At 43.8% G+C, this 22,564-nt stretch overlaps 1 protein-coding gene across 4 annotated transcripts in view; it reads left to right on the top strand.

Annotated features, from left to right (window-relative positions):
* Window positions 1-22,564, top strand: part of atp2b2 (ATPase plasma membrane Ca2+ transporting 2) — a 334,512-nt gene that overhangs the window by 253,048 nt on the left and 58,900 nt on the right. For all 4 annotated transcript variants that reach the window (XM_079510385.1, XM_079510382.1, XM_079510384.1 and 1 more), the window contains 4 exons: window positions 1,980-2,021; window positions 7,098-7,262; window positions 8,992-9,206; window positions 10,934-11,176. In XM_079510385.1, coding sequence (XP_079366511.1) covers window positions 1,980-2,021; window positions 7,098-7,262; window positions 8,992-9,206; window positions 10,934-11,176 — 665 coding nt within the window. The remainder of the gene's footprint in view (window positions 1-1,979; window positions 2,022-7,097; window positions 7,263-8,991; window positions 9,207-10,933; window positions 11,177-22,564) is intronic.

Raw genomic sequence — 22,564 nt, forward strand, 5'->3', positions numbered from 1 at the left:
TACATAACTAGATGTTCGGGGTGGGGTGGCCCTGCACATCTATAGAATTTTGGCTATATGACGCACTGCCAGATCCGATCAATGTGTCATAGTGTTGGCGGCTTTGTACATATGAATATGATCGTAATGGTATAGGGATCGGAACTGTGGCTATAGTCTGGGCAACCGGACCTTGTATCAGACCGACCGACCGACCAACCGACTGAGGTTGGTCGGTCGGTCGGTCGGGTCGGTCAGTGAGTCAGCCACCCTTTTATGATATGATCACTGATGTCATCAGTATATGCCAATATATTCCCCCTTTCGTGGCCATATATGGTGCTGAGGGATTTGTTTGTCACTCACATACCCTGCAGGCAGTTAAAAGCGGTTTTGGCACGTTGTTTTTGAACTCTGCACCATAAAATAATAATATTGGCACTTTGGACACCAGTTTGTGTGGTCTCAGTGAAAACCACCGCTATTTTAGTGGGCCGTCAGTCACAGGTCTTTGGTGTGCTTAGCATCTCGAGCACAGTGGGGTTTTGTTTTTGCAGCCCATGCCATGACAACACGTTGAGGTGAGACAACACACTCCGTACTTGGTTATGGCTGAGTTGGAGTAACGTCAGAGGGACCTCCCATTAGCCAATTGTAATATATAGGTTAGGATTTGTCACTGTCAGGTGGATCCTGAGACAATGTGAGACGAGTTTCCTTCAGTCTCTCTCTCTCTCTCTCTCTCTCTCTCGCTCTCTCTCTCTCTCTCTCTCTCTCTCTCTCTCTCTCTCTCTTCATCTCTCTCTCTTACATGTGTCTCTGTCTATATAGCATTCACATCGCCACTCCCTTGATCCTTAACTGTGAAATGTTGCATGCACATTCAACATCATTTCTCACATGCATGCTTCTTTCACTGGTGTGTGTGTGTGTGGGTGTGTGTGTGTGTGTGTGTGTGTGTGTGTGTGTGTGTGTGTGTGTGTGTGTGTGTGTGTGTGTGTGTGTGTGTGTGTGTGTGTGTGTGTGTGTGTGTGTGTGTGTGTGTGTGTGTGTGTGTGTGTGTGTGTGTGTGGTGGTAATTGTGTAACTGGTCTTTTCACTCTCACTGTGACCATGTACCTACAGTATGTCTTGACACCTGGGCAATTAACAGAGAATATATTGAACGCAAAATATAATTATTATTATTTTATTTTTTGGGGGGAGGGGAATTTTTTTGCCTTTTCTGCCTTTATCGATCGGTTGAAAGTAATCTGACAGGAAATGGAGAGAGAGATGGGGGGATGGGGGGGGGAGACACACGGCAAAGGCTGTCGGGATCGGGAGTCGAACCCGCGGCACGCCATCAGGCTGGCTCAGCAGCCTATAGGTGCCCAGACGGTTGAGCTAACCATCCGGGTCAGGTGGAGGGGATATTTTTAAAACAATACCCAAGTATTTCACAGATTTTACACCCTATGACAGGGCCCCCCATATATCAGTTTTTTGTATATATATTTTTAACGGACTATTATAGTATTATATCTGGTCAAATATACCCGGCGTTAGTGAAGGTTTGACAAAGTTATGCGTTAGTGTTCTAAGGTTAATATTCAGTGAACAATCAATAGACTTCTTATGAAGGGCCACATCACGACACCACCTGCAGTTGACACGACGTTCTGCCACCGACGACGCACCTCAATTTAAACATCAACGTGCCTCTGTGTTTGTGACATACAGTCAAAGTGCAAACACCACATGACACAACTGTGGACATCACCACCACCCCACACTGTAAGCATCTTCTATACGCAACTGTCACGGGGATGGAGAATTTAAAAGTCATTTTCCTTAATTGTCTTCCTTGTGTTTTGGATGTTTTGGGTGTGGCTGTTTGCGTTGCTGTGTGTATATATATATTTATGTATATATGTCCGTGTGTTGGTCTGTGTTGGTCTGACCTTGTTGTCTGTCTTGGTTATTTCTTGTTGTTACTGTCTCGTATGTCTCCATCGTAGGTAAAATGCAGGATGGAAATATGGAGAACAGCCAGACTAAAGGTAACTGACCATAACTCCCTCTCTCCTCTCCCCTCACTGACCATAACTCCCTCTCTCCTCTCCCCTCACTGACCATAACTCCCTCTCTCCTCTCCCCTCACTGACCATAACTCCCTCTCTCCTCTCCCCTCTCTTATATCTAAAGGTAACTGACCATAACTCCCTCTCTCTCTCCCCTCTCTTATATCTTCCTCTTCTTCATGCTCTCCCTGCTCTTTTCCACCCATCTCTTTTATCTGACTCACACTCTATGCTCTGGAGGGCTTGGGTCAAATCGTGATGGAAAAATCCTCTTGAATACCGAAAAATAATTGATCTACAAACTCTCAACGCATTGGTTCAAACTTCAAAAAATTCTAATTCAATTCAATAGTGTCACCATTTTGTTGCCTCGCCGCACCAATCCCCAATGATTCAATGCAGTCAATCCCATCAAATTATTTGAGAGTACAGTTGCCAAAGGCCAGTGGTGGAAAAAAGTATACTTGCATTACTCAATTTAAAGTATCTATATTGCAATGTAGAAATACTCGTTACGTTAAGTAAAAAACCGGAATTAAAATTGTACTTGAGTAAAAGTACAAACGAAAAAGTACTCATTATGCAGAATGTCCAATTTCACAATAAAACTATTTGGGAAATAGCCAATCTACAAGCTCACAAGGTGTCGCGATGCGGCACCTTGTGAGCTTGTAGATTGGCTATTTTCAAATGGCCGAAATGTATATTTTATACAGTAGGGCTGAAGTGGTTAGTGTACGTTTTGTAGTAATAATCCGAATCTACAAAGTATAACTAAGCTGTTTGTCTCGGAGATGTAGTGGTAGTAGAAGTGAACGTATTGGAAATTGGACGTACTCAAGTAAAGTACAAATACCTCATAATTGTACTTACCTGTAAGTACAGTACTTAACCCATTTAGGCCTGACGTCAAAATTAAAAAAAATGTCCTGACAGTTTTCTGAAACACCTACAGTATGTTTCTATGTCAGTGGTGCTCAATATTTCATGTCAAGGACCCAACAAGTATATGTAATTGGCCACCGACCCCCATCTGAAAATATGTTATTCCAGGAACCTCTCAGAAGCAAAGATTTGAGTTCAAAACGTCCTCTCTGAAAGAATATAATATTAAAAGATTTGAGGCACATTTTCATGATTTTTCAAAAATAGCAGACCTACAAGCTCGTAGTGCGGCACTCGTTGCCACGCTATGAGCTTGTAGATCTGCTAGTTTTCAATAGCTAAAGCATAACTTAATGCTTAAAACACCAAAAGGGGTTCCCGCCCAAAATGGGTTAAGTAAATCTACTGAGGTTACTTTCCGCCTCTGCCTATAAGCGACAAACAATCATGGTCAGTCTAGCGGTACGGCATGAACAGGGACGAGAACGAGGCACTCTTTGACCCAGGTCTGTCCTGTTATAGTACTATTAGTCATGTAGTTGACCCAGGTCTGTCCTGTTATAGTACTATTAGTCATGTAGTTGGTTAGATCCTCCTCCTGATCCACTGTCTGTCTCTGCAGTGTTGTCCCCGATGTTGCGTGTTGTTGTCGTCGTCGTTTACTTGTTGTGACATTAACTGTGTCCCTCAGTTATATAACCCCCACCCCCCCCCCCCCCCCCCCCCACCAGTGTTGATTTCGTCGACTAATACTTTATTCACTGACGAAAACTAAATGAAAACTAAATGAAAACTAATTGCTGTGATGGCTAAGGCTAAGACTAGATGTGTTGACAATTTCGTCGAGAAATAAAAAGTAAGACTAAAACGTTAGGAAGGGACTAGTGGACACGAGATCCAGTCTGAGTAAAAGACACAAGTCATTTTACACTTAATTGGTTGCATGCTGAAAGTAGCAGATCTACAAGCTCACAACACGTCGCGCTGCAACGCGTTGTGAGCTTGTGTAAAATGAACCATTACGATGGCATCAAGGCCCACCAAAATACACTTTAGTCGACTAAATCAACTGTAGATTTAGCCGACTAAAATCGTATGATATTTAGTCAACTAAAACTATAGACTAACACTAATAGTCAGGGAATATTATCAGAATAATGTCAAAGCATTGGTTTCTATTCAACCACCCTATAGGGAATTGTTGACAGCTGCTGAAAGTTGGGGTACCATCCATCAACAACCAATATAAGGCAAAATGTTCTAAATTTCATTATGCTTTAAGTAGCATGTGGCATGCCAATTAAACTAGGGGGTTTTCATGATTCTGAATCCATTCCAAGCATTTGTTTCGCAAGTGGCTATGGCCCAAATTCAATATGGCTTTCAAGTGTACTGTAGGGATACAACAGGCTCACGATCTGGTGTGAAATTGCCAAACCCTTTAAACAGGTGCTGTGACAGTTGCAAGGGGGATCTTCATTTGGCCACCAGGCAGATGGAGTGTCCAGATGGACATGTGCACTTGGGAACGTCTTGTTCTAGCTTTGCCCTTGGTATGAGTACAGTCAAAGTAATAAGCTAACATTATAAGACATCGAATTAAAGACTCAAGTTGCAGAACTCGCCATCTGGTGAGTAATATCCTAATGGAAAATGTGGTTAATTGTAAAACACTCAACAACTCGACTTTGAGTTTATTACATTTATTACAGTCCCTGCAGGTGAAATTGCCTAGCCATATAATTCCCATTATACATGCAGTGTCTCTCTCAATATCAATACATCAACTGGAATTAAAACAATGGAAACTAATGGTTCTGTCAGGACCACTTTTGTTGAAATAAAAAACCCTTTAATTAAAACAGTAATTTAATTACGATATTAAAGCATTCATTATGCTTGGTGGCATGGCTCTGTTCTTGGATCCCCCCCCCCTGCCCCCTACTAGGGCAGGGGTTCTCAACCCGTGGGTCGCGACCCCTCGGGGGGTCGCCAAATTATTTTAAAGGGTCCCCAAATTATTTAAAAAAAAAAAAAAGTTTGTAAAAAAAAAAAAAAAAAAATCACGATTTAAATAAAATAGCAGACCTACAAGCTCGTAGCGCGCCACTCGGTGGCGCGCTATGAGCTTGAAGATCTGCTATTTTTAAATAGCTAAATTATAACAATGCTTAAAACACCAAAAGGGGTTCCCGCCCAAAATGGTTTAAGGTTATTGTAGCAGTCAATTTATATTGGGGGTCGGGAGGGGGTGGGGCGGGGGTCCCGAGACATTGCCAAAGCATTTCCAAAAACGTTAAGAACCCCTGTACTAGGGTACTACAAAACAGAGCAGAAACATCAGTGGCATCAGATAAAGACCCTCCCTGGTACTGAAGAATGGAGCACCGCGGCTCTCAACGTCGGGACCACCAGGGGTCCAGATTGATCTTTATTGTATCTCTGTTGGCTCGATCTTTTCAACGACAAGAACTAAGTGAAACATATAGTTCATGTTTCTGGATTTGTTAGCATACATACACTATGGCTCAGTTTCAGATGAGGTTCTCATAATGTATTCATTAAAAAAGGTTACAGTGAGGCTTTAAAGGTATATTCAGTGATTTCACTTAATTCAAATATCACTTATTTTTTTGTTTTGTTGTGATAATCCTCCCTACTATAGAGTGTGCTGCCCATATAAGGAGTTCCTCCCTGTCCCTAGTTAACCCCTGGGGGTAAAAAAAACCTTTTTGGCTAGGTGGATTGCAGCCTTCATCCAATCAGGATAGAGAGCGGCCTTCCGCCAATCATGATTGAGCGGGGGCGGGCCTTGGTGTGTGTGCTGTTGGCCTGTCACGTGTCCCCCCACTGTAGATGTGCATGTGCACATCTTGTTACCAGGGCGGACGGGGGGTTTCCAAATCACCCTAAATCACTGAATGCTCCTTTTCACAACACATCTGTATAGAGCGTCGCAGTCCCGCCCCCTACCAGGGCCCAGGAAATGATTCTCCGTTCATTTTCCTCATAGACATTTCAAAAAGTATTTATTTAAAGACGGTTACGCCGCGGACAAAGCCAACTGGAGTCGTGACAACTCATGACAACAAACACAATATTTTGGACCAAACAAATAATTACAACGAAGAAAAACAACAAAAAAAGTGTTGTAACCTGCCGTTTTTTGTTTGTTGTTTGTTGTCATGAGTTGTCACGACTCGAGTTGGCTTTGTGCGCGGCGTAACCGTCTTTAAATAAATACTTTATGAAAAGTCTATGAGGAAAATGAACGGAGAATCATTTCCTGGGCCCTGGTAGGGGGCGGGACTGCGGCGCTCTATTGTGAGCTTGTTAGATGTTTTTTACGTACAGATACCTGCCCCTTCAGTGGTGGTAAAAGTGAGTCAAAGTTCAGTAGCCTAAATGTAGCCTACTTACTAAGTAGCCTATGTTACTTGACACTAGTGGTGCGTGGGCATTGCGTATGCTGCAGCAGGAATCGGCTAGAGATGAAATACTTATGAAGATGTCTCTATGGAGGAGGACTTGGCAGGAATATATGGGCTGATCAGCTAATGAGGGCGACGCAAAGGCTCTGTTGTCCTGCCAGAACTAATGCTACGCTCAGTTTCAGTGAAACTTAAGTATAACAAGTTTTTTTTGAGGCACAGAGACGGTATCGATTGTGAAGATTTGCAGATATATATATATTTTTTTTTCCTTCTTCTGTCAAGTAAGGCTGGGGGCGTCATCATCATGCATCATCTAGGTGTGCGCGTGCGTGTGCGCGTGTGTCAGAGGAACAGAGGACAAGTTGTCTGAGGACTGTGTTCAGTGTTACCTCAAGCTGACGTAGGGGATGTGGACAGAATCTCTTACTTCCTCCACAACAACATCTCTATATCATCTGGTGATGTGACCTTATGCATCTGCTGTCATTATTTATTGTACATCCACTAGGAAGTGAGCGCTCGTCGCTGCCGAGTGGAAACCGTTGTCTAAAATGCGCGTTGAGAATAGCCGATCTTGTAGATCGGCTATTTTTGCTATTTTGGTCCAAAAGTGCCACCTCTTACGGGATTTTAAGCCCCTTCCTCTCTAACACTCTCTTGCACGTCCCTGCCAAAAACCCATGTTCCTAACAGCGTTAACATTTTATACGCCATGTGTCTTGTGATGGTGTTACAGTGAAGAAGCAGGACGGGGCGGCCGCCATGGAAATGCAGCCTCTGAAGAGCGCCGAGGGGGGAGACGTGGACGAGAAGGAGAAGAAGAAGTCCAACCCCAACAAGAAGGAGAAGTCCGTGTTGCAAGGGAAGCTCACCAAGCTGGCCGTGCAGATCGGCAAAGCAGGTGCAGTATACCGAATGAATACGTGTTTCATCTGGCCTCTCTACAGTGTGGCGTGCACAGACATTTAGCAGGGCAGGTGCTCAAGTGAGAAAAAGGGAACTTTGTGCAGCGCGTGGACCCGGCCGGTTGCCTTAACACGGAGCTCGTCAGAAACGGCGAACACGGAGGGTTAAATTAGTATCCTAGCCCGTCAAACGCAGCTTTCTCGTGTTCCAGGGTTTACATTTTTGAATCCATGTTTTGATCCGATTGTATTGTTAGCCACAGATCGCTAACACAACAACACCAAGTAGGACAGTGGGTGCGGCCATTTTGAAAATGCGCGCGCATCCACTTCCATTCTAAGCCCTGTATCTCAGAAACGACATTGAGGGGCAGTTTCTGGCCCAGACAAGCGTTTTCAACGGCCTGTAGCAGGCGCTGTGATTCTCTCGGTCGGGTTTTTCCACCACCGACCGAGAGAACAACAACCGGTCAAGACACCACACACAGCAGTTTGTCACTGTAACATGTGATTACGGATATTTGGCTCTTCAAAGTAAGTGTCACGGGTGATAAAACCCTGGCAGTACGCTATTAATTAATGACGGCGGATTAAGAGTTAATAGTGTGAGATTTATAGATTTTGGGGCATAAATAATATATTTTTTTTTCATCAAGAATTGATCAATGTCACCATGGTCCACATACTGTCGCAGGTGTGCATTAATGACGTTAAACCACCCCCTCGAGTGTAATATTGCTTAAAAACGCCACTTTTAAAATACCCTCATTATTATACATCCGCCCTCTCCTCTTTAAAAAAAAAAACCTTTTTGAGTGCTCGGATCGGATCGCACCCCTTTCTTGTGCTAACTAAGACATCTGCTGATGTTTCTTGGACAGATTTAGCTGCTATATCTGTGAAGTTCACATGTATTTTTAAGCTGGTAGTGCTAGAATTGTGTCACAGACTCAACAGCACAGCTGTTAACCCATTCAAGACGGGAACCCAGTGGCGGCCCGTCCATAGGGGGCGCTGGTTTGCCGCACCACCACCACACACTGACCTGAATAAAAATGAGAAATTAAGTCTGCAGCCTCGCCAGACTATAATCTATTTAACATGAGCGTAAATGTTATATAATAGTACGACTAATAGTGAGTAACAATCATTTTAGGCTAATATAAACCATGAAATGTCAAATGTTGATAAAGAAATCTTCTACGATGTGTAACGTTCCTGATTGGTTACCGCATGTCACATGTTCGTGCGCAAGCATCTGTAGCCCGTTGACTCTCATTTTACGTTCATGAGCTTGTATGAACTTGTAGATCTGCTACTATTGTTCAATAGCTAAAGTATAACACAATGCTTATAACACCAAAAAGGGGTTCCCGTCCTGAAATGGGTTAAACATCCCTAACCTTGACATCACAGAAACTACTGTATGCCTAAACCAGAGTAATCTAGTAAAAGAGTGGCGACACTAGCGTTGACTCCCATTGTAACAATGGAATGTTACAATTCTATCTCAATGGGATAGTTCCAGCCATAGGAGCAATGTTTGGAACTATAGCCCATAGGCACCCACTTTGCGGCGAGATCAAAGCGTGTCGCTACTCTCCTATACTCTACACTCTGGCCTAAACCTAACCTCAAAAACCACGCCCACCTGTCCTCCATGGCTGGCCTAATCACCTGAAACAGAGATGCTCTTCTCACCCCCATGTGGCGTTCGTTGGGCAGGTCTGCTCATGTCGGCCATCACGGTCATCATCCTGGTGCTGTACTTTGCCGTGGACAACTTCGTGCTACAAAAGCGCCCGTGGATGCCGGAGTGCACGCCTGTCTACATGCAGTACTTTGTCAAGTTCTTCATCATCGGCGTGACCGTGCTGGTGGTGGCGGTGCCGGAGGGCCTGCCGCTGGCCGTCACCATCTCCCTGGCCTATTCCGTCAAGGTGAGCACGCACGCTACGCACGCACACACGCACGCTACGCACACTATGCACGCACGCTACGCGATATATGACAACTGAAATATACAAATAAATTACTGACATATTGTATCAACACAATTTACAATTTAGGCATTTAACGGCTAAATCGCTCTTAATCCAGAGCGATTTACAGTAAGCTAGAACAAACAACATGGTAATACATCATATACATAAAAAATAGTCATCATGAATCATACGTAAGCTAAGAAGTGGAAGATATACAGTACTAAAGAGTGCTATGTCTACATAAAATGCTATCTAAATTACACAAGTTATCTAAGTTACATAAGTTGAGTTGACTCAGACTGCGGCCGAGTGGCCACAAGTGGTACTGTAGTTACCTTGCGCAGGCTGGAATTGGGGAGATTACTACACAAGTACTTACGTTTTCCCCACTTGCAAACCTCCATTGTAAGAAAAGGCTACTTTTAGCATTAGCACATACTAGCTATCTTTCTCGAGAAATGTTTATATTTCAATCGCGATATCTGCGATGAACAATCTGAAATCAGTTCTGAACCTCGGATGTCAGATCAGCACAACAAACAGCGACATCGTTTTCAAGAAAACACCCTAAAGCATGCTCGAGCATGTTCCGTACGTGCGGGGGTGAGCAAGGCGTTTCCTAGCAGGGCTAAAAGTTGTTTTTTAACGCTACCATTTCAGATCCATATAACGCGATATACATTAAAACGTGTATATATATACGTCAATCGCAGACAATAGATGGCGATTAAAAACCTTTTATTTTTGTTATTGTATTGTATTTGTTATTGTATTGTTTATTGTATTGGTTTGCAGTTAATTATCTTTTTTTCTGCATCACTATACCACCCTACCCTTGACTTCCTTAAAAGTATTCTTATCTTAACAGTTGCCCTGCGTGACACTTAAGAGTTTTAGTCTATAGGGGGCACGGTGGCACAGTCGGTAGTGCTGTCGCCTCACAGCTAGAAGGTCCTGGGTTCGATTCCCGCTGGGGATGCTGTGGGCGATGGGGGCGTGTTCTCTCCTCCGGGTCATCAGTGCCCATACCCGAGGCGGGGTTGGCGAAAGGGCCTTTCTGTGTGGAGTTTGCATGTTCTCCCCGTGTCTCCTAGGGTAGGTACCCTCACTAAAAACATGCAGTAATCCTGGTCTCTAAAACTACCTCCCGCCGGGGCGCCTGATGGAGGGGAAAGGAACTGGTCGGAATAACGTGTTCCTTCCACATGCTACGTCCGGCCAGGGAAACTCTCCCATGTCATGTGAAAAGAAGCAGCTTGGACTCCTCATGCATAGAAGTAAACATGAGGTCAGTCCGCTGCCCACACCAGGTTGGCAGAGGAAGTGTATAGCACCCAGGATTACATTAAATAATTGACACTGGGTGAAAAAATGGGTTGCAAAATCGTGGGACAAAAAATAAAATAAAAAACCCAAAGTCTATGAGTTTTTGGCTTGATATTACTTTACCCAGCCTTACTCTATAGATGTGGTGGGTGTGTTTGTCTAATTATCTTCATTGCTAACGGCCTGTTCATTGTCAACACGCCCCTATGCTTTTGTATTTAACACGCCTACTCTGTTTGTGTACCTGACAAAGACCTGTTGTGTGTCGAAACGTATACTCTGCGAGCTGTAGAACGGTGTGCCATTATCGTTTCCCAACGATAATGTCCCCCCCCCCACCCCCCCCCTCTCGACAGAAAATGATGAAGGACAACAACCTGGTGCGCCACCTGGACGCGTGCGAGACCATGGGCAACGCCACGGCCATCTGCTCCGACAAGACGGGCACGCTGACCACCAACCGCATGACGGTGGTGCAGATCTTCATCGCAGACGTCCACCACAAGGCGGTGCCCGACCCCAGCGCCCTGCCCGCCGCCTCGCTGGACCTCCTGGTCAACTCCATCTCCATCAACAGCGCGTACACCACCAAGATACTGGTAAGACGCTCGCCGGCGCGACGCCTGCAATACTGTATATTAGAGAGACTATCCTGTACGTGCCCATCGGCTACCGGCCTACTTGAGAATGATGCAACTTGGGAACCTAATAATACCCGTTGTCAAGTGGACTGGTTGAGTAGGCTAATCAATTGTCAGGTGTGGGGTTGCCATGGCAATCAATTGGCTGAGGCAGAGGCTGGAAATTGCACAGGTGAGGGGATTCACACTGAGGGGATTCCCACTGGCAGAACTTGAGCAGAGCCTTTTGTGGTGGTTCTGGAGAACCGTGGGTCCGCCCAACTCGATACCGGGCACTGCACTCCCTTTGGGGGTGTGGAACGCGTGTGTCGAATATGAAGTCGGTGGGGCAACCGAGTTACGTGCATTACAACCGTACACACACGCAGACACGCACATTTATAGTAGGATGTCCAGTCCACTAACCTTGATTTTAGTCACTAGAGCGGTGCCCGTGGGGCCTCTACAGCGGTGTCCGTCAGGCACTGGCCTACCCAGAAATGATGCTTTGGAGCCTCTACAGCGGTTCCCGCCGTTGGGCACTGGCCTACTTGGAACGATGCAAGTTGGAAATGCATGAACCCACCCAGATAGTATGTCTGTGGGCCTTTTATGCCCATATACAGTATGTAGTTCTTTGTCAGACATGCCCTTATGGAGTCTATGCAGACGTCAGAATGATGTCAGAACAGTTCTTTTGGCCCGGGCAGAGGCCTTTTGTGGACACCGGGCACTGCACCCCCTGCGGTGGGGTGGAACGCGTGTGTCGAATTTGAAGTCGGTTCTCGAGTTACGTGGATTACAGACGTACAGAGACTTTATAGTTAGATAGTCTTTTGAATAGTTTTCATTTAGTTTTAGTCACATTTTTAGTCACCTGGAATTGTTTAGTGTTAGTCTAGCTTTAGTCGACTAAAGGTCATAAGAATTTAGTCAACTAGAATGTATTTTGGCGGGCCTTGATGCCGTCGCAATGACTGATTTTAACTTGCTGAAAGTAGCCGATCTACAAGCTTACAACGCGTCCCCGCTGCAAGCTTGTAGAACGGTTATTTTCAGCACACCGTGTTAAATACGCTATTATACGGGGCGGTGCGTCTTTCCATTCTCATTATTCATAATCTCTCACATGAAATATAGCATTGCTCTCATTCTTAGCTTTCCTCATTCTTATGTTAACCCATTTCGACCGAGACCAGATTCTACAAAATGTCTTCTAAATCATTTTTTTCTGAAAAACCTGTTTCTATGTCAGTGGTTCTCAAACTATTTCACGTCAAGGACCCCCAGAATTATATGTATTTGGCCGCCGACCCCCATCTGAAAATATGTTGGTCCAGGGAACCCCCCCAAAGATTGGAGTTGAAAACGTTCGCTCTGAAAGAATATATATTCAAAGATTTGCACCACATTTTTCAAAAATAGCAGACCTACAAGCTCGTAGCGCGGCACTCGGTGCCGCGCTATGAGCTTGTAGATCTGCTATTTTTCAACAGCTGAAGTATAACATAATGCTTAAAACACCAAAAGGGGTTCCCGCCCAGAATGGGTTAATATAAATTATTCTCTTTTCTATAACCCACAGTGTGGATTTTTTTTTAACAGCTAAAGTTGAAAAATAATGGTTAAAGCGGTTAAAAGAAATGTGAGACAGATGCGTTCTTAGTGGCTTAACCTGCGATGAAGTCTTACCTTACTTCTCCCTGATTTATTGAGGCGCAGATGTTTTTGAAAGTTTTTGACGCCGCAGTCAGCGGGCACGCCTCGACGTCCTTGTCTGCTGCTTTTTATACATTCGTTGAGCGTTCGCTGGAGTCGCCACCTTGAGAACTGTCGTGTAATGTGTGCCTTATCTGATATTCAGAGCACATGGCGGGCACCGGGCAGTAATTTAATCCAATCTGCTTGAGTGCCTCAAACGCTCTCTCGTTTATGGTGAATGCAACAAAAAGCGATTTTCTCTAAGCCAGTTAAACCTTTTTGTGCAATCGGAAATGCACAGTACACACAATACATACTGTTAAATACCGTTGATTTATTGATTGCTTGATTGCTTGATTGATTCTGACAGAGGCCTATCTATGGATAGAAGGAAATAAAAAAGTCGTTCATCATCTATTACAAGAAAATGCCGTCACTTTGCATGACACACACACACACACACACACACACACACACATACGCACACGCACACGCGCCATCTGTGTGTCTGTCTGTCACTATAGTAACCCCATGTAGAGTCTATTCATTGATGGTTGATCAACTGCTAAATGTCCTTCTGGACGGCGCGTGGGGAGTGGCTGAAGCAGGCAGGACATCTGTGGGCAGCACCGTGTCACATGTCTCCACTTCCTTCTCCGCCGGGCAAAGATCACAGTCTTAACCAATGGACTGCCAAGATGGAGTGCCACGCTTTTGTGGCCACATATCTGCGCGAAGAAGCGACAAGAAAGCACCTAGACCATGCAGGCGTCATCTCTCCCTGGTTTTTAACCCATTTTAGACCTGAGGACGATTATACAAATGCCTTCTAAATCGTGACTTTTTTCTGAAAACCCCTATGTTTCTATGTCAGTGTTTCTCTAACTATTTCATGTCAAGGAGCCCCAGAATTATATGAATTTGGCCGACCCCCACCTGAAAATATGTTGTTCCAGGGACCCTCCCCAGAAGCAAATATTTGAGTTAAAATGTTCGATCTGAAAGAATATATATTGAAAGATTTGCGAATCATTTTGAAGAATTTTAAAAAATAGCAGCAAGTGCCGCGCTATGAGCTTGTAGATCTGCTATTTTTCAGTGGCTAAGGTATAGCATAATGCTTAAAACACCAGAAGGGATTCCCGTCGAGAATGGGTTAAACAGACTCATAGTGGACCCATAGCTAGTGGTAGATGCATCTATGAGATGCATGCGTGCAGATCACGATGCGTTAATTGTTTATTGATGATTTAGTGTATCAGCAGCATTGTAGTGGTAACTGAGGATGTTTACAGTTTGTTTTCACGTCCATTTGCACTCACGGAGAAGTTTGAGAACATTTTTTTTAATTGAATACTTTATAACAGTTTGTAAGAAAAGGTACAGTTTAATACAAATCACTGGCGGAACAACTTGGTACCCCCCATGCCATATATCGACGGTGACGCTTGACGTCGCGTAACATCACTTTTAAACAAACATATCCCAGCAGATAAGTTGCTCTCTCAACTTGATTAAGGTGTCAGACAAACTACAAATCGTAGTTCTTTGTGTGCTTGCTGCATGTGTGCAAGCACCAGACCGCGGAGCTGCAGGTAAAAGTCCCTGCACTACAGTGCACGGTGGACCCACTTCTGAACTAAAATGAATATGGAACGGCGGCCATGTCGGGCCAACAGTTCCAAGTACATCCTTGCAGGCAGTGACAGTACTGTAGGCCTACTGTAGCCTGCCTGCCTATCTGTTTGTTTTGGGCAGCTGCTGCAGATGATTTTACCAGCGCCAGCGTGATACTTTTACAATTAATGAATTACTCATCTAATGATGGCTACCGCCACAGTAGCTCGATAGGATCCACTTCCACCATGTTTAACGTATATTCCAAAGTGTGTACACAATACACATTGTTGAAGACTTAAACATTAAGTAAAAGATGCGCAGCATCATGGCTTTCATATGGTAATATAAACTTTGGCTAAAAGCAATCCACCACGCCCAGGCGGTGGCGTAACCGTCTGGGCACCCGACTGGTAATCCAGTCGCAGTGTGCCGCGGGTTCGACTCCCGAGCCCGACACGGCCTTTACTGCATGTCTTCCCCCATCTCTCTCCCGTTTCCTGTCAGCCTACTGTCTGTCCCTTCAAAAAACCAATAAAAGGCGTAAGCCGCAAAAAAATATCTAAAAAAAAAAAAAAAAAAGCAATCCACCACCACCATCACTTCTAATCAATGTTTACAGTCAATCTGTCAGTCCCTCCCTCCTGGCAAGATCTGGAAAAACAACTGTCTGTCATGGAAGTAGGCTACAACCTAAACAGACTTCCTCTTCAAAATAAGAGCTATACTTGTAATGATTAGTCAACACTAGTTTTATTTCTTAAGTGAACTTATACCGGATGTGTAGATATATTTGTATAGCGCCCTGAGAGATAATGCTTTGAATGGGTATCTGTCGTGAGTGACTGTGTAACGCTGTGTGGTCGTCGATGGATCATCTGACAGCCCCGGCACCGGGCCCCCTGGAGTCACGGGCCCCAGGCACCGGGCCCCCTGGAGTCACGGGCCCCAGGCACCGGGCCCCCTGGAGTCACGGGCCCCAGGCACCGGGCCCCCTGGAGTCACGGGCCGGGGGAAACTACACCCCCCTCCCACCCGGTAGTTCTGCGCCTGATACAATACTTAAAGAATTGAGCCCAAGAAGGCAAGAAAACACTGGCTTTTTTCCCATTTGTGTCAGCATTGAAAAATAAAGACAAATGTGTGAAATGTGTCACTCTGTTGTCCAATTTATGGTCTTTACACGCTAATCCAACATGCATCATAGCTACGGTATGGTCACAGCTATGGAAAAAAAATTACTCAAGTGCGCCCTCAAGTGGTCAAAAAGCCGGTTTTACCGTTTGAGTCGGGGTTTTTTTTATTGAATATCGAACCGGTTTTGCTTTTTTCAAACCGTCAACATGCTTATATAGGTTCCATACAAATAACCATCACCTAAAGATCGAAGCATTTTATTTCGTAAATAAATGGTCCTTCATGTTCCTCATAATGGTTCACTGCTTTAGAATGAGGAGAACCTTATAAACTCTGTGCTGAATTATGATAAATCATCGTAGCATCCCAGAGGTGTCCCGCCTCCATGCCTCCCAGCATACTAGTTTTTTTTTTAATGTTTTTTATGTCTGCACTGTTGGCCTAGGTATAGGTTGGAGCTTTCAACCTTGAATAATTTATTGCTGATATAGGTTTTTATGTATTATTTAAAGTTATGTATTATTTAAAAATACCAGGCTCAGTGTGGCCGTGTGGTTAGTGTATCTGCACTGACATCGGGAGGTCAGCGTTCACTCCTCGGTCAAGTCTTACCAACGACGATAGAATTGCATGGTACAGCGTGACGTGTCTCACTGCTTGGCGCTTGCAGCATCAGTGTTGTTTTTGGCAGCACATTTTCTATTTTAGTTTTAGTCATATAGTCTCTCGAATAGGTTTTGTTTAGTTTTGGTATCACCCGGAATGTTTTAGTGTTTAGTCTAGTTTTAGTCGACTAAATATCATATGATTTTAGTCGACTAAATCTACAGTTGATTTCGTCGACTAAAATGTGTTTTGGCGGGCCTTGATGCCGTCGTAATGGCTCTTTTTACACTTGCTGAAAATAGCCGATCTACAAGCTCACATGTAAAATGTAAAAATGTAAAAACAGTCATTGCGACGCCATCAAGGCCCGCCGAAATACATTTTAGTCGACTAAATCAACTGTAGATTTAGTCGACTAAAATCTTGTGATATTTAGTCGACTAAAACTAGGCTAACACTAAAACATTCCAGGTGACTAAAATGTGACTAAAACTAAATGAAAACTATTCAAGAGACTATGGGCCCTATTAATCAAGACGAAAAACCCATGCGGTAATACAGATTTCGCCCTCGCTCTGCGCCTTTTCGTATTATGGAAGCCGTGGTGAGCGCTCACTCATATGGAATACCACGTTCCTGCATAATTTAGAATTGGGGGAGTGTCCATATGTTAATTATTTTCGCTTTGCGCTATCTGCTATTAAGCCCCTTGACCTAAAAACACTCAGCGCATACCGATTCCGCCTGGGTCTGACCACGTCTTAAAAGCAAAAAGCACTGTTTGATTTTACACTTGAGCGGCTCTGGAGTGCTGCTGGAGTGTTGCCATGTCTGTTTGCTGTTTATTATAAGCGGCTTCTTTTTCTGCAAAGTTGCTTGTAAATATTGGTAGTTGTGGTTGCTTTTCTTGTTTCTAAAGTGCTTATTTGGGCTTTTCTCCTAATGTTGTTTAAACCAGTGATCCTCACACAGCGACATTCCCATGTCAAGGACCCCCAGATGAATGCATTTGCCCAACTAAGCCAGTGACCCCCATGACAGATTTGTGTTTTTAAATGTTTCAATAACATTTTTCAAAAATATTCTTATTGTCACTTTTTTCAAATATTACTTTTGAAAATAGCAGATTTACCAGCTCACAATGCATCACATTCATTCATTAAAACAATGAACTCTGACTGCAGGGGGATATATATTTATAATGATCATTATAACAATGTGCAAGAAAATGTAAAAAGAAGGAAAAACTTTATATTTGTGGACAATCAAAATATGCTGGAAATTTTAATGTGGTGTCATTAAAAGGAATCTTGATATGGCAGACTCACTATCTAGAAAATAAAAACATGGCACTTTAAAATAGGTTGTAGACCCCTGTTATATGCGATTATTTTGGGAGTATGTTTATAGACCTATTTACTTGTTTCTATGAGACATGGCAACAGCGAGCTTTCTGGCTTTCTCGTTGAGATTATAAAGGGTCATATATCGCTCATTTCTAAACCTTTTTTTAAAATTAAAACATCTCCATAATCACTGGGAAGTTTGCTTTCATACGCTGTATCACACCCGACTCAATTCTTCTTCAATAAAATGCTACGAGCGAAGACCATAACATTGGGGCCGCAGCAATACGCATGGCGCACGTATGGCATTTCAACTCATTCCTTCGTCGTGACTCGAATGAAATAAAATAAAATAAACGTTATTTTACTGGTGTTTTTCAATAGAAACAAATAAAGAGAGTGTGTGCAACAGTCAGTGCATATACGTGCATGCACTATAGGCTATATTTCCTCCTTGTCGGGATGGTGAGCTGAGCTCTTCACAGCCCGTTTGTCTTTCATATTATTCTTATAATATTTGATATTATAAACACTCATGGTTCTCTCATTTCTCAGCCGTTTTTTAAAATGTAAAAATCCCCACATTCCTTAGGAATCTTGCTTTCATTCGCTGTATGGTATATGGTTCTATTTTTATCGAATTAAACAATATCAAACGAACTTGTATGTTCGGGGGTTAGACGATTCTGGGAACATTACGCATGGATTGCCAATTTGCCAGCCAATGCTGCGTATCTACTCGCAGTTCCATTCCGATCTGAAAGGTATAGGTAGGTGCCATTTCAAAGGCTTAGTTATTCATTTATGAATCAAATGAACTAGAATAAAGATTTTTACAGCTGTTTTTCATGCTTAGAACAGAAACAAATGAAGTGATGATGTGCGTATATCTCCCTCCCTTAGCATATGGCTGCGCCGCTGTAATGACTTTCCAATGAACACTGCAAGTTACTTAACAAGATCTGTTCTTTTGAGGCATGCAGTGCAATAGGAATAATTAACCCAAATGTGACAAAGTCATGTCATGTCTATGGTGCCAGTCTGCAGAAATGTAATACCACTTGCCGAAAAGGGCGCATTCCATGAGGACATCAGCTGGTGTCGTAAAGAGAATAGTACGGACATGTTCATTGGGTAAGCCTCAAAACTCCCTGAAACACTCCCATGACTAATTCAAGGCCGTTTTGCTCACACCACGGGGTGTCGAAAGCGCTTCTTACCTGGCCCATAATTGTAATATGACATTGCACACGCCCCCACGTCTTAAAAACTGTAAAATTATATGTAATTAGATTCCACTTGCTTAATAGGGCCCTATGACTAAAACTAAAATCAAAATTTGCTGCCAAAAACAACACCGGTACTTATGTGCATACAGCTGCCTCACGCTATGCAAACAGGAGATCCTATATAAGCTATGAACCACATGATCACATTTTTACCAAAACAAATTCAATAGGTGGATTGACTGAAATGATGAAATAAAAAAATATATAAAAACATGTATTTCACATGTGAGTTCTGATTGTGGGGTGTGTGAAATTATAACATTTTAGTTCATCACATCCCGAATAATTCTATCATGTTTCATGTACCTTCATCATCAGTCTGAAATGTTAAAACAGCACAGCTGCTCTCCCTTTTTCTTTGAGAACAAGAATTGTAATTAAATGTAACAATGGGGCTTTTGCGCTCACTAATCTGTGGCCGGATCCCCATTCCATCCATTAGTAGTCCATTGCATTTGAATAGCTGCGGCAGCTCAGGTGACGCAGGCAGGCACATCTCAGGCAGGCACATCTCCATTGTTGAACGGCTCACTTCCTGCAGCCTTCTTTCATGGAAATTAAAAAGAAAATTAGATGCTTTCGTTGAACTTGATCTTGTGGTTAATTCATTTCTATGTATCCCATTTAGACCCGAGGACAATTCTAGGAATACCTTCTAAATCATGACAGTTTTCTGAAAAAACCCCAAGACATTTTCATGTCAAGGACCCCCAAGATTATATGTAATTGGCCGCCGACTGCCATCTGAAAATTTGTTGTTTCAGGGACCTCCCAGAAGCAAAGATTTGAGTTAAAAACTTTGGCTCTGAAAGAATATATATTCAAATATTTGCGCCACATTTTCACGATTTTTGAAAAATTAGATGCTTTCGTTGAACTTGACCTTGGTTAATTCATTTCTATTTAGACTCGATGTGACACGACGGATCAATTCATTTATCTTGTAGCGTTACCGCATGATTGTAAGGAGGATTGACGTCTCGTGATCATTTGAAGTGATTTGACTTTCACATCTAGGGGTGCCACGATTTTGAAATTCTGACCGATATTCGATCTGTGATTTTTTGCAGGGTCATATCTGCCGATACCCATTCTGACCGATTCCAATATTGTACACAAGGACCACAATGGAAACAAGGCAGACTGGCTGCTCTGCAAGTACAAAGCCATTTTGCACAAAAAAAACACTCCTTGGCCTAAAAACGGCAATAGCCGGCCCGTCATCACAAATTTGATGAGGTCAGCACATTTGGGTGAATATGGCCGAATTTAGGCCAAGGAGTGTTTTTCGTGCAAAACTAATGCTTGGAATGGATTCAGAATCATGAAAACCCCCTAGTCTGAAATGTCACATGCTACTTAAAGCATGATGAAATGTTGCCTTATATTGGTTGTCTATGGTGTGGTATACAAAAATGGCCATAACTCTTTTTTATACTTTTTTTTATATATATATATTATTTCCGGCAGAGCAGACCTCTCATTCTGTGGACCTTATATGACCAAATTAATACGACAAACTCAAAATTTTGATGGCTGGCTCCCCAGCAGCACAGCCCTGCTCTCAGCCCCGATCCCCCCAGAGCCCATGCACCGCTCCAGTGCTACACACACACACACTGTGCTGGCTGCTGTATCGTCTTATATAAGAGGCCTGTCCTGTGGGGGATATTCCAGGATGGCTGCTGCTGTGTATAGTCTATATGATGGTCACACAAAGGGACAAAGGCAGGCTTTGATATCCATATCTCTCTCTCTGTGTGTGTGTGTGTGTGTGTGTGTGTGTGTGTGTGTGTGTGTGTGTGTGTGTGTGTGTGTGTGTGTGTGTGTGTGTGTGTGTGTGTGTGTGTGTGTGTGTGTGTGTGTGTGTGTGTGTGTGTGTGTGTGTGTGTGTGTGTGTGTGTGTGTGTGTGTGTGTGTGTGCGTGCGTGCGTGCGTGCGTGCGTGCGTGCGTGCGTGCGTGCGTGCGTGCGTGCGTGCGTGCGTGCGTGCGTGCGTGCGTGCGTGCGTGCGTGCGTGCGTGCGTGCGTGCGTGCGTGCGTGCGTGCGTGCGTGCGTGCGTGCGTGCGTGCGTGCGTGCGTGCGTGCGTGCGTGCGTGCGTGCGCGTCCCTGTGGCCTCGCTGGCTTCCATGATACACTGTGCTGCTTCTGTCTGCATGTGCAGATGCTATACGTAGATAGAAGTAGGTGTGCAATAGTCTCACGGGGAGAAAGGGGACAAAATGTAGCCCATTCACACTTACCGGTATACATATAGCGTGAGCGCACCCATGCGTGCACACTCACACACACACATTGGGCATGCATGCTAAGAGTGCATGTGCACAGTACTGTATGTTGTGGCTCCTATACAGCAGGGGTTCTCAACGTTTTTGGCCGGGGACCCCCGGAAATGCTTTGGCAATGTCTCGGGACCCCCGCCCCGCCCCCTCCCGACCCCCAATATAAATTGACTGCTACAATAACCTTAAACCATTTTGGGCGGGAACCCCTTTTGGTGTTTTAAGCATTGTTATAATTTAGCTATTGAAAAATAGCAGATCTACAAGCTCATAGCGCGCCACCGAGTGGCGCGCTACGAGCTTGTAGGTCTGCTATTTTTGAAAAAAAGTGAAAATAAAATTTAAAAATAAATATATATATATATATTTTTTTTTAAATAATTTGGGGACCCCCTAAAATAATTTGGCGACCCCCCGAGGGGTCGCGACCCACAGGTTGAGAACCCCTGCTATACAGTGCATATTGTTGCTGTTCTTGGGGTAAATGCATGCTCTACTTCAGTGGTTCCCAAACTGTTTCATGTCAAGGACCCCCAAATGGACACTAGCCCCGCGGACCCCCATTTGAAAACATATGCCAGGGACCCCCATAAGAGAAGATTTTTACGGCTCCAGCAGTGATTCTCAACCTGTTTAATTTCAAGGACCCCCCAGTTTGACATGAATTAGTCCACGGACCCCCATTTAATGGCATTTCTGTCTCTGGGACCCCCAATTTATATTGTAAAATCAATGTTCATTTAACTCTGAGAGTTACAGACCCATAAGGGTCCATTTGGTTCCAAACTATCATTTAGCTGGGGACCCCCTGGAACTCCCTCAAGGACCCCCAGGGGTCCCCAGACCCTACTTTGGGAACCACTGCTCTACTTCATCATACACAAGTGGTGAATATATACAATCTATACAAGCTTGTCGATTTTCGCTATTTTACAATAAATAATAATAATAAAAAAAATAAATAAATGCTTTTAGACAGTACAAGGTTTCACAGCGACAGACAATATGACGATATGCATGCACAGGTTAAGAAAATTGTGATACCCTGGCCTGAGTATCGGCTAATGCCATCAGGTAGGAGGTACGAGGTCCATGCGTGCAAGTATAATAGGTACAAGCATTCCTTTGTCCCTCTGTCAATCACACTCCTTAACAAAGTCCTTGCGGAGGGCAGACAGGGTAGGAGTCGAAGGTTTTGAGGTGATGTTCTTCCCCTTTTTTGCACTAGGTATGTTGGTGGTACAGTACTTAAATGTTGTACGGGTCACTGTGTGCCTTTGTTGTCTCGTATTGTATTGTATCTGTATCTGTATGCTGCAGGGCGGGTCCTTGGGGTCCAAGACAAATTTCTCCTCCGGGAGACAAAATAAAGAAACCTTGAATTGTGT

Source organism: Electrona antarctica (assembly GCF_951216825.1).
Source record: "Electrona antarctica genome assembly, chromosome: 9".
Taxonomy (NCBI): domain Eukaryota; kingdom Metazoa; phylum Chordata; class Actinopteri; order Myctophiformes; family Myctophidae; genus Electrona; species Electrona antarctica.